Source organism: Brassica napus, chromosome A9 (genome assembly GCF_020379485.1).
Source record: "Brassica napus cultivar Da-Ae chromosome A9, Da-Ae, whole genome shotgun sequence".
Classification (NCBI taxonomy): Eukaryota; Viridiplantae; Streptophyta; class Magnoliopsida; order Brassicales; family Brassicaceae; genus Brassica; species Brassica napus.
Window position 1 is genome coordinate 39,723,596 of NC_063442.1, and position 13,932 is coordinate 39,737,527.

The 13,932-nt window shown below is 35.4% G+C and overlaps 2 protein-coding genes across 2 annotated transcripts; one reads left to right on the forward strand and one right to left on the reverse strand.

The window, feature by feature from the left end:
- The first annotated feature begins 3,071 nt into the window (after positions 1 to 3,071).
- LOC106429081 (E3 ubiquitin-protein ligase RKP-like) lies at positions 3,072 to 8,444 on the forward strand. The gene is made up of 11 exons (XM_048741531.1): positions 3,072 to 3,329; positions 3,506 to 5,059; positions 5,161 to 5,976; positions 6,062 to 6,222; positions 6,304 to 6,442; positions 6,553 to 6,636; positions 6,742 to 7,023; positions 7,108 to 7,239; positions 7,321 to 7,520; positions 7,590 to 7,794; positions 7,870 to 8,444. The coding sequence occupies exons 2-11, from the start codon at positions 3,575 to 3,577 to the stop codon at positions 8,188 to 8,190; spliced, it is 3,825 nt and encodes a 1,274-aa protein (XP_048597488.1). The 5' UTR covers positions 3,072 to 3,329; positions 3,506 to 3,574; the 3' UTR covers positions 8,191 to 8,444.
- Positions 8,445 to 12,260: 3,816 nt separating this feature from the next.
- Positions 12,261 to 13,220, reverse strand: LOC106429054 (elicitor peptide 6). The gene is made up of 2 exons (XM_013869799.3): positions 12,911 to 13,220; positions 12,261 to 12,663 (listed from the first exon to the last, which is right to left on the reverse strand). Exons 1-2 carry the CDS (start codon positions 13,100 to 13,102, stop codon positions 12,568 to 12,570), a joined length of 288 nt encoding a protein of 95 aa, XP_013725253.2. The 5' UTR covers positions 13,103 to 13,220; the 3' UTR covers positions 12,261 to 12,567.
- Positions 13,221 to 13,932: the final 712 nt, after the last annotated feature.

A 13,932-nucleotide genomic window follows, 5' to 3' on the forward strand; every position in this document is an offset into this window, starting at 1 on the left:
AGAGAGAAAATTGCTACTTGTAGTTGTAGCATTTAAAGATGCATCGATTGCATTAACACATTGATGTTTCCTGATCATTTTTATTGCATTAACTACCCAACAAAATAAACATCGGATGTTTATACAATTTTCTCTCTAATCTTAATTTTGGAATAAGAAATGTAGTGGGTTAGAGATGCTCTTAATTGCCAATTTGGGTGTAAAATTTATTGTTTAGGCCTTTACGGTTTAAATTATGACTTTGTAATAAAGCTTATTCAAGCCGTTAGAATTGTTTGTTAAAATTTAAAATTTAGAGTTTGAGATTTAGCATAGAATTCTAATTTATTATTTTAAAACTTGCATTTAAAAAAAAAAAACATGTGATGCATTAATAAGGTTTACCGATTGGTATATAGAGAAAATTTCCGGTTGAAATTGTATGTTTAAATGTTCAAAAAAAAAACTTGTATGTTTACTCCATTACATAAGTAAACGCACCGTTTAAGCGTCACCGACACGACGGCGCCTCAGGTCATTTTCTGATAGACAGTAGCCGGTGAAGTAGCTGTTAACCAACGTGGAACTCGTGGACAGGACAATATATTATTTATAAGCCACTAGCCGACAGTGGCCTCGCGGCTTTTCACGTGGTGTCACTAGAGAGGCGAGAGGGAATTTAATTATTAGTGTAATACTCTCAGCTCAGGTGGACATATAGACATAGTCGTGTGTCTCTCGGAAGTTGGCAAAAGCTCCGTGACTTGTCAACGATGGCCCCGTCCCGTTCCGTCGGATTAACATAATAAACACTAATATATGACTCGATCAAATGGCTTTGACAAATGTTTTACAGATATAAGTCAACATTAAATTTAAATAGAAAAGGTCACAAATACAAAAGGTCAGGTATGATATTTCCTAGAAAAATTATGGTGTCTTACTCTTCAGTATGAGAGTGAAAACTCAGATTACAATAGATGACCTTAAAAGTCAACTACCGGGAAACCAATTTTTGACAGTTTGAGAGATTAATCAGATGAGAGACAAAACAAAACAACCCATTATAATATCTTCCGAGTATAATTGACCAATATTCACTGGATTACCAGAATTTTTTTTGGACAAACCATATTTCAATAATTCAAATGTTTTACACTCTTTCAGAAGAGGAAATTTTACAGAATAAAAAGTATAACCATCTACAATCTAGACAGAGAAATATAATCAAATGAATACTGACATATTTACTGACCTGTAAAGTTATAGAGTTGAGAGACTTTAAGCTATTTAAGCTTTGCAATCTCTTTGAATACTGACATACTAACTCACTCAATGATTATTGACATACTGATCATATTAATATGGTTAGATGAATTGAGAAAAACGGAGTTCCTTGAGTGAAGTTCTGAACCCTTCGGTATTAGAAGAGATTGTCAAAGCTTAAAGAGCTTAAAGTCTCTCAACTCTACAAAGATCTTAAAGTCTCTCAACTCTACAACTCTACAAGTCCGTACTCTACAACTTACTGACCATATTAACATATACACGGAGTTCGTCGAGTGATGTCACCTTTCGGAATGGAGTTATGAAATTTGTAGAGTTGAGGGACTTTAAGGTCATACTGACTGACCATATTATATGTTTATATCGTGAGTTAGTATGTCTCAGTTCGTCTGACCATATTAATATATTACTATGGTTAGTCAGTATGTCTCAGACTTTTATATGTTAATATGGTAAATAAGTATGTTAGCATTTACATGTTAATATGGTCAATAAGAATCAGTAAGAATATTGATCACTGAGAGTTAAGAGACTTTAAGGAAAAAATACATTTTCGCATGACCATATCAATATGGCCAGTCAGTATGTCAGTATTCAATTTTTTTTAAAAAAATTACTTTAATGGTTGATGAAGTAAATATGTCAGTATTCGTCTGAACTCTGAAGTAAATATGTCAGTATTTGTCCGGCCATATTTATATGTTAATATCCTCAGTTAGTATGTCTCAAGCTCTTTTATATGCTAATATGGTAAGTAAGTATGTCAGTAGTATTCGTTTGACCATATTAGAACCAGTATGAATATTGATCATTGAGAGTTGAACCCTTCTGAACATGTTTTGTATCCATTCAGAACGTGTTTTGACAGTATCATGAATCAATTCACGATATGTTTCACTTATTTTTCTCATTGTTTAACATATTATTGGAGGAGCATATGACTCATTTTTCACGAAAAAGTAACATACGACTCAACTACAAGAAAAAAATATTGGAAGAGGAGAAGGAAATACCATTCTGAGAGGTATGTGTGACGTTAGCGGCGTATTACTATCTCGTTTATTTAAATCGTTGAAGCAATATTATTTTATAAAACTGAAAGTCGGGTAAACATTTTAGGTGATATAAACTAGTAGCTTTGTTTCACAATGTGGTAGTTTTGGCGTTTTCACATATTTTAAAAATAAATTTTTAATTATACCAAGAATAACTATATTTTTATAGTATAGATTTTAAAAGACAAATATATATATATATATTATAATTTTCTAAATTAATATGGACAAAATAGAAAAAATTATAAATTACACTAAAAACGTAAAACAACTATTTTTGTGAAACATATATCTTTGTTAAATTACGATATATTCTTACAAATTAAAATGAATAACAAATCTAAGAAACTGTTAGGCTTGAAACAAATAGAAAAATAATTATTCTATGCCATTTTTAATTAAAAGTAAGAAGGTTGACAAAAAAATAAATTTAGAAGCAAGAAGTAACGTCAGCGCAAAAGAATATGATTAGTGTATTTACTTGTTTGCAATTTGTTAATTTGATTATGAACACGTAAACAAGGCACGTGTACCGAAGAAACGTAAGAAAATGTCCGCATCCGTAGACTTTTCCTCCTCCGGTCGTTAAAAAAAAGTTACAGCGATCAAAATCACAAACACAAGACGCCGTGACCGTCGATTTAAAGACGTCATCATCCACGTCATTAACACCGACACGTGTCAGTGGAAGACCCGCATGCCACACGATTCATTGGCTCGTTCGGTGGTAGCCTCCGGTCTCTCTCTGTTTCCGTGGCGCTGTTTCTTCTTCCATCTCCCCTCTCCTCTCTCTCTATTCCCCCAAACATTTGGGCACAGAAGAATCCCTCTCTCTCTCTCTCTCTCTCTTCCAGAAAGAAGAAAATTGAAAAAATAAAAAAAAGTCTTCTCCTTTTTTATGAAATAGCAATTGAGAAAGAAAACCCTAGCACGTCTCCGCCGTCTCAGGATTCATCTCGCCGCAGATTTGGTGGGTTAACCGTTTCGAATCGGCTTTCAATTTCTCCGGTGAGTTTGAATATCTGTTTGGAAGCAAACGTTAGAAAATTGATTAGCTTTATGGGTTTGTTGTCCACCATATCTGGTAAAGTTGTAAGCTTTATGGTCTCAAAAGTATCTCACTTCTTCGTAACTCTTGTTCGATTTGGAAACTGATGCTACTTTTGTTCTGTTCTCATCCACAGCTTGGTTGTGTTGAAGAACAGCGTTTGAGTTAAGGTTATTGGGAGTCATTTGCAACCTGTCAATGCCATATGGCTGAAGACAGCCTACGGGTTGGTGTTGGTGGTATGATGTCTTCTGGTTTAGCCGTTTTGCTGAACGGTGAAGACGCCAAGGAGAGTTCGTCTAAATCTCGTATTGTTCCACATTTTGATTATTCCCTTCACCGCCCTCTAGAACGGACCATCGAGTACATATTCGGTCTACCAGAAAAGTCAGTTAGTCCACTGGACGGTGGGAAAGTAGACAGTAGTTTGGTCCGAGCCGTGATCAAGAATCAATTCTCCAAGCTTCATTGCGAGCTAGATGCTAAAACTAGTCATAGAGAAGGAATCTCTGTTGTGAGTCATGGTGTTGTCGCCCTCGAAGATTACAGCATATGTGGCGAGATCAGGATCGTGAAGCCGCCTCTTGTCTTAGAGAGCTTAGCGCTCTTCAGCAGCGCCAGGGCCAACGCTTGTATCTGGAAAGGCAAATGGATGTACGAAGTTGCTTTAGAGACCTCTGGGATTCAGCAGCTTGGCTGGGCTACTATTGCCTCTCCTTTCACCGACCAGAAAGGTGTGGGTGATGCTGACGATTCATATGCTTTTGATGGTCGAAGGGTGAGCAAATGGAACAATGAATCTGAGCCTTATGGGCAGTCATGGGTGGCTGGTGACGTCATCGGTTGCTGCATTGATTTGGACTGTGATGAGATATCTTTCTACAGGAATGGTGTCTCCCTTGGGGTTGCGTTTTCTGGTATCAGAAAACTTGGACCTGGGTTTGGATATTACCCTGCTGTTTCTCTCTCTCAAGGCGAGCGATGCGAGTTAAATTTTGGTGCTTACCCGTTTAAGTACCCTGTGGAAGGTTACCAACCTCTTCAAGAAGCTCCATCTCGAAGCTCTTTTGGTACAAAGCTACTACGATGCTTCTCAAGACTGCTGGATAGGCCGGACCGCTCGTTGGCTGATACGTTAAGCAGACTTAGGAGGTTTGCCTCCGTTGAAGAACTCTTCTCCCCAGTTTCCCGCGCCATATGCGATGAGTTTTACTACATACTCGAGCAAGACAGTTTGTTGGCTGAGTACTTAGGACGGGGTGCATTTCTCTCGTTCCTCTTGGAGATTTTCAGAACTCAAGCGCCGCACGACTGTTCAAGTTTAGACAGAGTTCTTGATGTGCTTCTTGCGTCCCCGTTGTCTCATCTGATCTTTGGGCATGTAATAAACGCTCTTGCCTTTAGCTGCAAAACAGCGACGCTTACTCTGATCGAGTGTCCGTACTCGGGGCCTTATCCTTATCTTGCGCTGGCTTGTCATTTGTTGAGACGGGAAGAGTTGATGGTGCTGTGGTGGAGATCTCTGCATTTCGAGTTTCTGTTCGAAGGTTTCTTGTCGTGCAGGAGTTCCAACAAGCATGACTTGCAGCAACTGATGCCTGTTGTTTGGTGGCCTGGATCCTCTGAAGATATTTCCCATGAGAGTAGCATGGGCTTTACCATCTCTGCTCTCTCGGAAGCCATTAACAAGGTATGATGGAATCGTAGAATCATTTCTACTGATTTTCTTTTGATCTCTGGATTATAGTGTCTGGAACATGATTAGCTAATTATCTCTCTCTTGGAATTTAGATTGAGGAGAAGCAGAGAAACCTCTGTCTCTTGGTCATACAGTTCATACCACCCATATCGCCTCCCCAGCTTCCTGGCTCAGCATTCAGGGGATTCCTACAGAACCTCTTATTAAAGAACAGAGGCGCAGACAGGAATCTAGCCCCTTCAGGAGTCACCCGAAACTCAGTTCTCGTTTCTCTCTTCTCGGTTATACTCCATTTTCTGTCTGAAGGTTTCGAGATGCTGAAGAGTAGCGAAGAATCTGTCCGTCACAACGTTGGTTTCCTTCACAGAGGTGGTCAGCAGAAGTTTCCGTTGAGTTTGTTTCTTAAAAACGATCCGCACCGAGCTGATATCACTAGGCTTGGCGGGCTGTTTAGTCATATATCGAAGTCCTACCCTACAGATGATGACCAAGAGGAAGAGATAATGCGGTGGGAAGAAGGTTGTATGGATGATGAACACAATAGAGTAACTCACACAACCGAGCAGAAGCCATGCTGTTGCATAGCCTATGATACTGATCTTACTAAATCCTCAAAGGACCGAGGAAAAAATACTGCGAAAAGTTCTCGTGGTCAGTGCAGCTCCATTCCCGAGAGATCATCTCATGTTGCTGCAGAATGTAGCGGTGGAAGTTTCAGCGAAGAAATAGAGGACAAGCCTAGCACGAGTAATCAGTCTGACCTCCCTGAATTTGGCTATCGTCCAGTAAGGTTTATGAGGACTTCACTACAAGAGAGCAGAGTATCATCGGCTATACTAAGCGAAGAGGAACTGTTAGATTCTCTATTGCTATTATACCATATTGCTGTCGCTCCAAATTTTAAGCAGGTAAGTTTAGTGTTTTAGATATGTTTGTTGTATGATACATGCCATATGCTTGAAAGGTTTGATTGAATGTTGTTTTTTTGGTTAGGCATCATACTACATGTCTCAACAATCGCAATCGATATCGCTTCTTGAAGAAACGGATAAACAAATAAGAGAACGAGCTTCTGGTGACCAGTTAAAGCGCTTGAAGGAGGCTCGCAAGAGTTACAAGGAAGAAGTGATGGAGTGTGTTAGACATTCTGCTTGGTAAGTTCACCTTTAATTCTTGGATCATTGTACATCAAAGTGTAGTAATGAAGAGAGTTTTAATCAAAACTCTATGAATAGGTTTCGCATCTCATTGTTCTCTCGGTGGAAGCAAAGGGGAATGTATGCGTTGTGCATGTGGGTTGTTCAGTTACTTCTGATTCTCAGCAAAATGGATTCTGTGTTTGTGTACATTCCAGAGTTCTACCTTGAATCTTTGGTAAATAGCTCAATGCCTCCACTTTAGGAGATGTTTTGTTGCGTTATCTCTGTTTTTTCAGCGTAATCCCTCCTTAAGCTTACAGTCTCTTTTGATATATTTTTCTTCAGGTAGATTGTTTCCATGTGCTTCGCAAGAGTGATCCTCCGTTTGTTCCATCAACAACGTTTATCAAACAAGGACTATCATCATTTGTATGCTTACGTTTCCCTTTTATTTTTTGTCTTCTCTTATTCTTGGTTAAGTATAGTTAATTAGCTCTAACAATGGTCATATTATGAATTCTTGGGGTTTTTCAGATAACTTTTGTAGTAACGCACTTCAACGACTCAAGGATATCGAACACAGATCTTAGAGATCTACTTCTCCAATCGATATCCGTCTTGGTACAGTACAAAGAGTACATGGAAGCTTTTGAGAACAATGAGGCAGCTACTCGGCACATGCCTGCAGCTCTACTCTCAGCGTTTGACAACAGATCTTGGATCCCTGTCACGAATATATTTCTTCGTCTTTGCAAAGGCTCCGGGTTTAGCTCTTTGAAGAACGGAGAGTCTTCCTTTTCATCTACCGTCTTCCAGGTTTGTTTGATTGCTGTAGCAAACATGTCTCCTTTTTGATCCTCAGTTTGCATAGTAGCTTTTGATTGTCTTGTTATGGTCTAGGCTCTTTTAAGAGATGCTTGTATCAATGATGGTGAACTACTCTCTACTTTTCTTAACCGGCTATTCAACACGCTGAGCTGGACCATCACTGAGTTCTCCGTCTCGGTGCGAGACATGCAAGAGAAGTATCAGGTCAGATAATAATAAAGCTTATTGGATGGATCATTAAGTTTACCAGTTTTTTTTTAATTCCTCTTTTGTCTTTATGTGCAGGTAATGGAGTTTCAGCAAAGGAAATGCTGTGTGATATTTGAGCTTTCAAGCAATCTCGCAAGGGTCTTAGAGTTCTGCACTTGCGCAATACCACAAGCCTTTCTTTCTGGGACTGACACAAATCTCCGTAGGCTCACTGAGTTGATTCTTTTCATCTTGAATCACATGACCTCTGCAGTTGATGACGAGTTCTTTGATCTGTAAGTTCATTAAAATAAATGTTCTAAACGCTTGAAATGTCATTCACACAGACTTTTTCCTTGGGCCAGGTCACTTAGACGGCAAGGACAACCTTCAGAGAAACTCAGCCGAGGGATCTTACTAGCTCCTTTGGTTGGTATCATTTTGAATCTCTTGGAAGCTAGCGAAGATTCGAAACAGAAGCAACAGCATGACGTAGTTGGCCTTTTCGCAAGCATGGACTGTCCTGATACAGTCTATTGCGGGTTTCAATACCTCTTGGAGTATAATTGGGTACGTTAACCTCTCTTAAATCTAAGTCTCTTACCATGTTTGCTTTCCTTTACCAATCAAAATATGTTTTTCAAGGACGGTTGTGTAAGCGGGGATGACGCGTATGTGAAGAAACTCGGACAGCTCGCGAGTTTCTTGGACCACCTCGTGAACCGAGCTTCATCACAGGAACCTGCTAGAATCGAAGAGCTGTTCAACAAAGACGCGACAGATTTGGATGACAACACGTGCTGTATCTGCTACGCGGGCGATGCTAATGCGGTGCTTGTTCCGTGTTCACATCGGTCGTGTTATGGTTGCATAACTAGACATCTTCTCAATTGTCAGAGATGTTTCTTCTGCAATGCTACGGTTATTGATGTTGTAAGAGATAACGAAGAAGGTGATCACAGATGAAGCTCAGGGTAGTTGCAGCAGCAGACAACACAGAATAAAAGGATTTTAGGTGGGGGAGGAAAGAAAGAAAGATTATAGTATAGGATTATGAATAAGACCAGATAAAAACAAATGTCTGTGATAATTTTGTATTACCTTGGGTCTGATGTTTACTGCTAGGCTTCTTTCTTCCTTTTTTTCTTGTATATATGAGAATGAAAATGGAATTTTTTTTAAGACACAAATGTCTGTGATAATTTTTTTTTTATTGGTTTCTTACTTGTTGAGCAGTGATTTGAAAGTGCCTATACGGTCGGTAACCTTATTGGAAAATTCTGCTCAAGCTCGAAAGAACCAGCAACTACGCACATTTTGGCCGGTTCTCGGTGTCAGATTAAACAGTAATCTTATTCCGTTTATTTTTTAAATGATTATCACTTACAAAGAATTGAGTAATGCAGGAATAAACATCTTAAGTATATTCCAGCATATACTAAGGGCGCAAAATATTCTGGCGGACAAGCTGGCACGAGGTGCTAGAATTTCGCTATCTTCTATGGTTTATGTTGATTCAGTTCCTCCGAGGTGGCTCTCGGATCAGGAATCTTCTTAGTTTCTTAGCCTTTTGTCGTAAAAAAAAAAAAAAAACATCTTAAGTATATAATTAGCCTTATCTCTTACCCCTTTTGATATTCTTCGAATGACGAAAATAGAAGGTGTTTTGTGGGCTGAAGCCCAGACAAAAGAACCTATAAACCGTGAATCTCTACATATTGTAGAGACCCATTTTCCACATGGAGTTAACAAGTGTTATATAGATGGAGTATGGAAGGAACATGATCTTTATACAGGGCAGGGATGGGTCTACAGAAAAGATAGATCAAATGATACTATGATGGGTGCAAGGTCTATCCGCAGGAGTCTATCACCTTTACATGCTGAATGTGAAGCGTTGATATGGGCGATGGAGTGCATGAAGACCCTACAAATCTCAGAGGTGGTGTTTGCAACAGACTGTTCTCAATTGGTGAAATGGTGTCTACACCGACAGAATGGCCGGCGTTCACTACACACATGGAGGAGTTTTTGCGATGTAAGGAATTCTTTCTCAACTTTACTATCCAGCATATACCAAGGACGCAAAATACTCTGGCGGACAAGCTGGCACGAGGTGCTAGAATTTCGCCATTTGCTATGGTTTATGTTGACTCAGTTCCTCCGAAGTGGCTCTCGGATCAAGAATCTTCTTAGTTTCTTAGCCTTTTGTCGTAAAAAAAAAAAAAACATCTTAAATATATAATTAGCTTTAGCAACTAAAATTAACATGCTGGTGACATGCACGGACAATAAAAAAATATTGCAAACTACAGTTGTTTTTTTCGGTAGATTTTTGTATTGAACTAATCATTTACATATTTATATAAATTTGTGAGAATAGATTTTGGTTTTTGATCCAAACTGGAAACTCGACCTCATACATTAAAAACAGATTCAATTATAATCAGTTAAAAGAACTTAAATACAACATAGACTTTTGTGTTGAATGCTATGATTTTTGAATAAAGACTAGTATTTTACAACATATATATGCAGTGGCGAAGCCACAGTGTGGGGCATGTGCCCCTGATGACTTTTTAAAATTACACTAGAGTTTATCCCGCACATTGTACGGGTATATTTTCATTTTATAAATATTTAATTTTGATATTATTATATAAATTTAAATATACAATTTATATCTTATTGTTATGTATTTTATAACTCTTTAATTTTATTGTTTGGGTTTCTTATTACTTATTTAATATAGGAGTTTATTTTATACATATTACTTTTTTATTACGTTTTCGAGTTTTCATAATTTGAAATAATCAAATAAAAAATATTCTTCAACATATGATTTTTGAAAATATATAGCTGTAGAAATAAATTTTTAACATATGTTAATAACTTCATTTGTATAAAAAAAATCTGACATGATTAACAAATTTGAACCCGTTTTAGTGGTAGATGATAACTTATTTAAATGAAAGCATTATATTACTTAATCACGAAATTAATTAATGCAATATTTAATAAAAACTATTTAAAAATTTAGTAGGATTTTGTTAGATTTTTCTCAACAGATTTTGTTATAACTGAAAATAAAATTGAAATCTATAGTTAAAATTAATTTATTATTAATATTCCTATTAATTATTATGTCATATTATGTGATTAATGAAATGGTCCTAGTAGACTTATAAATAGTAGATAAAAATGGTACTTCTCTTTTAATAGAGAAGATGTAAAATTCTTAATAACTTCAAATTATCTTTTCATTATTTTCATTCAATTCGGTCATATTGTAAAATCTGAATTTATATTAAAACATAAGAACTTGGTCATTTGTTTAGCTTTATATGGACAAGATTTTTTTTGTCAAAATGTTTACTTTCATATTTAAAAAAAATAATAAATATAACAAAACAATTGTTGACAGTTGACACTACCTAAACAATAATCACTGAACCATAAACCTAAATATTAAATTAAGTGTATTTTTGGAAAATAATATCAAATTTATTGCATTTTAAATAATTGGTGCAAAAGAATTTGCGGTTCGTTATGACAGTCCAGTTTCCAAGTTATCATTTTGAGATGATTTGTTGTTTAATTAAATCAGTTACTAACTTGAACGTATTTTTATCGGCTGAAAGTTCATTAATATAGAAACTAACACATCCTACTATATAAAAGGAGCTATTTTGGAGGCTTTTAAAGTGTGTCACATAGACAGAAAATTCCTGGCCAATCAATCTACCAGCTCATCTCAGACTGGACTAATATCCATGTCAATTACGAAGCCCAAACAATTTATTTAAATCTCAGTCAATACTGAAGTCAGTCCAATATCCGTTTACGGTATATGATACCAAGAAACTAAGAAGCTCATTCTATTTTATGAAATTACATGCTTTTGTTTAGTCTTTCGCCACAGTGATCGGAGGCGTGTTGAATCACAAAGCTTCTCACGCATCCCATTATTATGCTATTTCAATTGAGGTTCTTAGTGTTGTTCTAACTTATATTTAAAAATAAATTTTATTAAATGTTATAGATTTTACTATTATCTTAATAACATTTAATATAGATTTGATATATATTATATCAAATTGTATAAAACTAATAAAAATGATATAAAATTGTATAATTATCAAACATTTGGCCTAAACAATATTTTTAAAATTTTATAGATATATAAGAAACTAAATATCATACGATTAGATATTTAGATGTTTAAAAATTGCCTATTTTTAAAAGCTTTAGTAATACAAATTGTATAATTATATAAAAATAATAATATTACTAAATCTAGAATGTTATATATGAATATATATTTATTTTATAGATGATGCATAATATATTACCAACATTAAATAAATTATCCGTCTCATGTTTATTTTTTTAATTGTAGAGATGACATGTAGCAAAATGCCCAAAATGACCCTAATACCTTAGATATATAGAAAATATAAAAAATTTGAAATATAATACAATAATTATTTGTAGATAACTGGTACATTTAACTTTATGGGACAAGGAGACGTCTAATTTCAGGGAGTTAAATCGCATATTTACCAGGAAAAACCAAATCGTAATCATTACAAGTATCATTCTACGGTTACATGAAGGTAATAAACTAAACATAAAGTTTATGTCAAACTAAATGCTTACAAATATTTCACTTTTTTAGGGAAACTATCACTCACAACCACACCTGGATCGCGCTTCTACTTTGACAACGATATTAATATCATGCAACGCTTCCAAAAGAGGAATAAATTGATATCCTAAGCCTCATAGCAAACGACACCAGTCAACTTTTTAAAAATTTACGTTACAGCTTTCTACGTCAATTAAATAGGCACACTCAAATACTATTTTCTCTTACGAATATTAAATTCATCAACATAATTTATTATTCAAACGTACTTTAGTTTATAAAAAAAAGTGATCACCGCTTCCAACGTCTTCGCATTATAAAAGAAACAAAACTTAACTTACACTTTCAGAAACTTTAAAACTTCCAATTTTAATTAAACTGTTCTTTAATTAAACATGTAATCCGCGCGAAGCGCAGACACGGGCTCTAGTACTTTGAAAAAGGAAAACATAGTACAATCAGAGTATCAAACTCCTAAGGAAAGACGAAAGAATAACACAGATGATAACAACAGAAGGATCCTATCCTATACATAAAACAAACCTACGATTAGTAAATCGCTCACAAAAGAGTCTACCAAGTTTTGTTTTATTTCAAATAAAGAAACCCAACCGCTCACAAGAAGCAAACAAGATGGAAAGCAAAGCATAAGTGAGTTTTAAACACAAGGACATAAGTCTTTAAGAGTGTCAGAATCAGTTGATCTGACCAGGTTGTCCTGAGCTGTAAGGCGGTCTTGGTCTCCTTCTTGTCAATCTTGCAACCATCGCCATAAATCCCGTTTCTTGAACCTATATACATAATTATGACTTCTAACATCAAATTCAATTAGGGTTTAATTCCTAACATTATATAAATTCTCAAAGTGATGAACTCGTTAGTTCAGCTTGTATTCTTAATTTGTATATTTCGCTTCCTAAACAGTTTTGCTCCGGATTCCCTTACTAATCTCACTTGATTGTATTATTTATATAACTGATTAACATAATCCATAGGAAACAAAATGAGCAGACCATATTGAGAATAAAAAGAGCTTACAGTTTCCGTTCCAGGGTCTTGTGATGATGATGAAGATGGTGATATGGATGATGATTCAAGACCAAGGCACTTCAATATGGCTTGAACAGTTTTGTGAAAGGCAGAACATGGAGAGTTGAGAAGAGGGTAGTAAACTTCTTTTTCTTCATCTTCTCTTCTATAGCTTCTCTTTTCTTCTCCATTAACTTCCATTTTTTTGTTATCTCTCTTCTCTATTAATTTTTCTTCGTCTTCTTCTTCTGCTCAGTGCATTAAGTATTGTGTCTCATTTGACCTCACCTGCTTCTCTGTGTGTTTTTACACACACACCCTACCTTCATTTAATACCTCCTATTTTTACCTTTTTATTTATAAATTATTTTAAATTTAATGATTAAGATCCAACAATGATGAAAATTCTTTCTTTTTAACTACACTGAGGTTCCAAATCCCATAATATTCTCAGACTCAAAGTCACAATATTTAATATTATTTTCATCTCAAACATCACTTGTAATTTCTAAGTTTTACAAATAGCATTTTTTCGGTTGAATTATTAACATTTGGAAACTAGGGTGAAGTTCAACTAAACCGTAAACAATTAAACGGATATTGATTATGTTAATTTTTTTTATATTAGAAAGAAACAAAATAATTGACCATTTAGAAAATAAAGCGTATTTTACTTGAATAATTGTTACATTAATGACTAGTCAGGCTTATAAACTGAAATACTATAAAATCAAAACAACAAAGAATAAAAAAAAGCTCAGATCTCATTATCTTATATGAAAAAAGGAAGCCAAATCCAAACGAACATGAAATAGAAAATTGGATTATAGTGCATTCTAAAGATAACAATAAAAATATTAATTAGATTATATATGAAATATTCACATAGTTGGATTGATCTGAAATAGATGTGTAGCGAACTCGGAGCGCTTTGTCTCTTATTGTTCATAATTTTGCTTATGGATCTTTATTGTTGTCGTCCTCTTTACCTCTTTGAACCAAGGTTCCTTTGGCAATAGATGGTGAGTCCT

Excerpts from the sequence above, each read along its gene's own strand:
- LOC106429081 (XM_048741531.1), top strand. The coding sequence starts at position 3,575 with ATGGCTGAAGACAGCCTACGGGTTGGTGTTGGTGGTATGATGTCTTCT. Across the intron at positions 7,024-7,107 it reads TTTCATCTACCGTCTTCCAG|GCTCTTTTAAGAGATGCTTG; the intron begins GTTTGTTTGATT and ends GTTATGGTCTAG. Across the intron at positions 7,795-7,869 it reads ACCTCTTGGAGTATAATTGG|GACGGTTGTGTAAGCGGGGA; the intron begins GTACGTTAACCT and ends ATGTTTTTCAAG.
- LOC106429054 (XM_013869799.3), bottom strand. The coding sequence starts at position 13,102 with ATGGAAGTTAATGGAGAAGAAAAGAGAAGCTATAGAAGAGAAGATGAA. Across the intron at positions 12,664-12,910 it reads AAGACCCTGGAACGGAAACT|GTTCAAGAAACGGGATTTAT; the intron begins GTAAGCTCTTTT and ends TTATGTATATAG.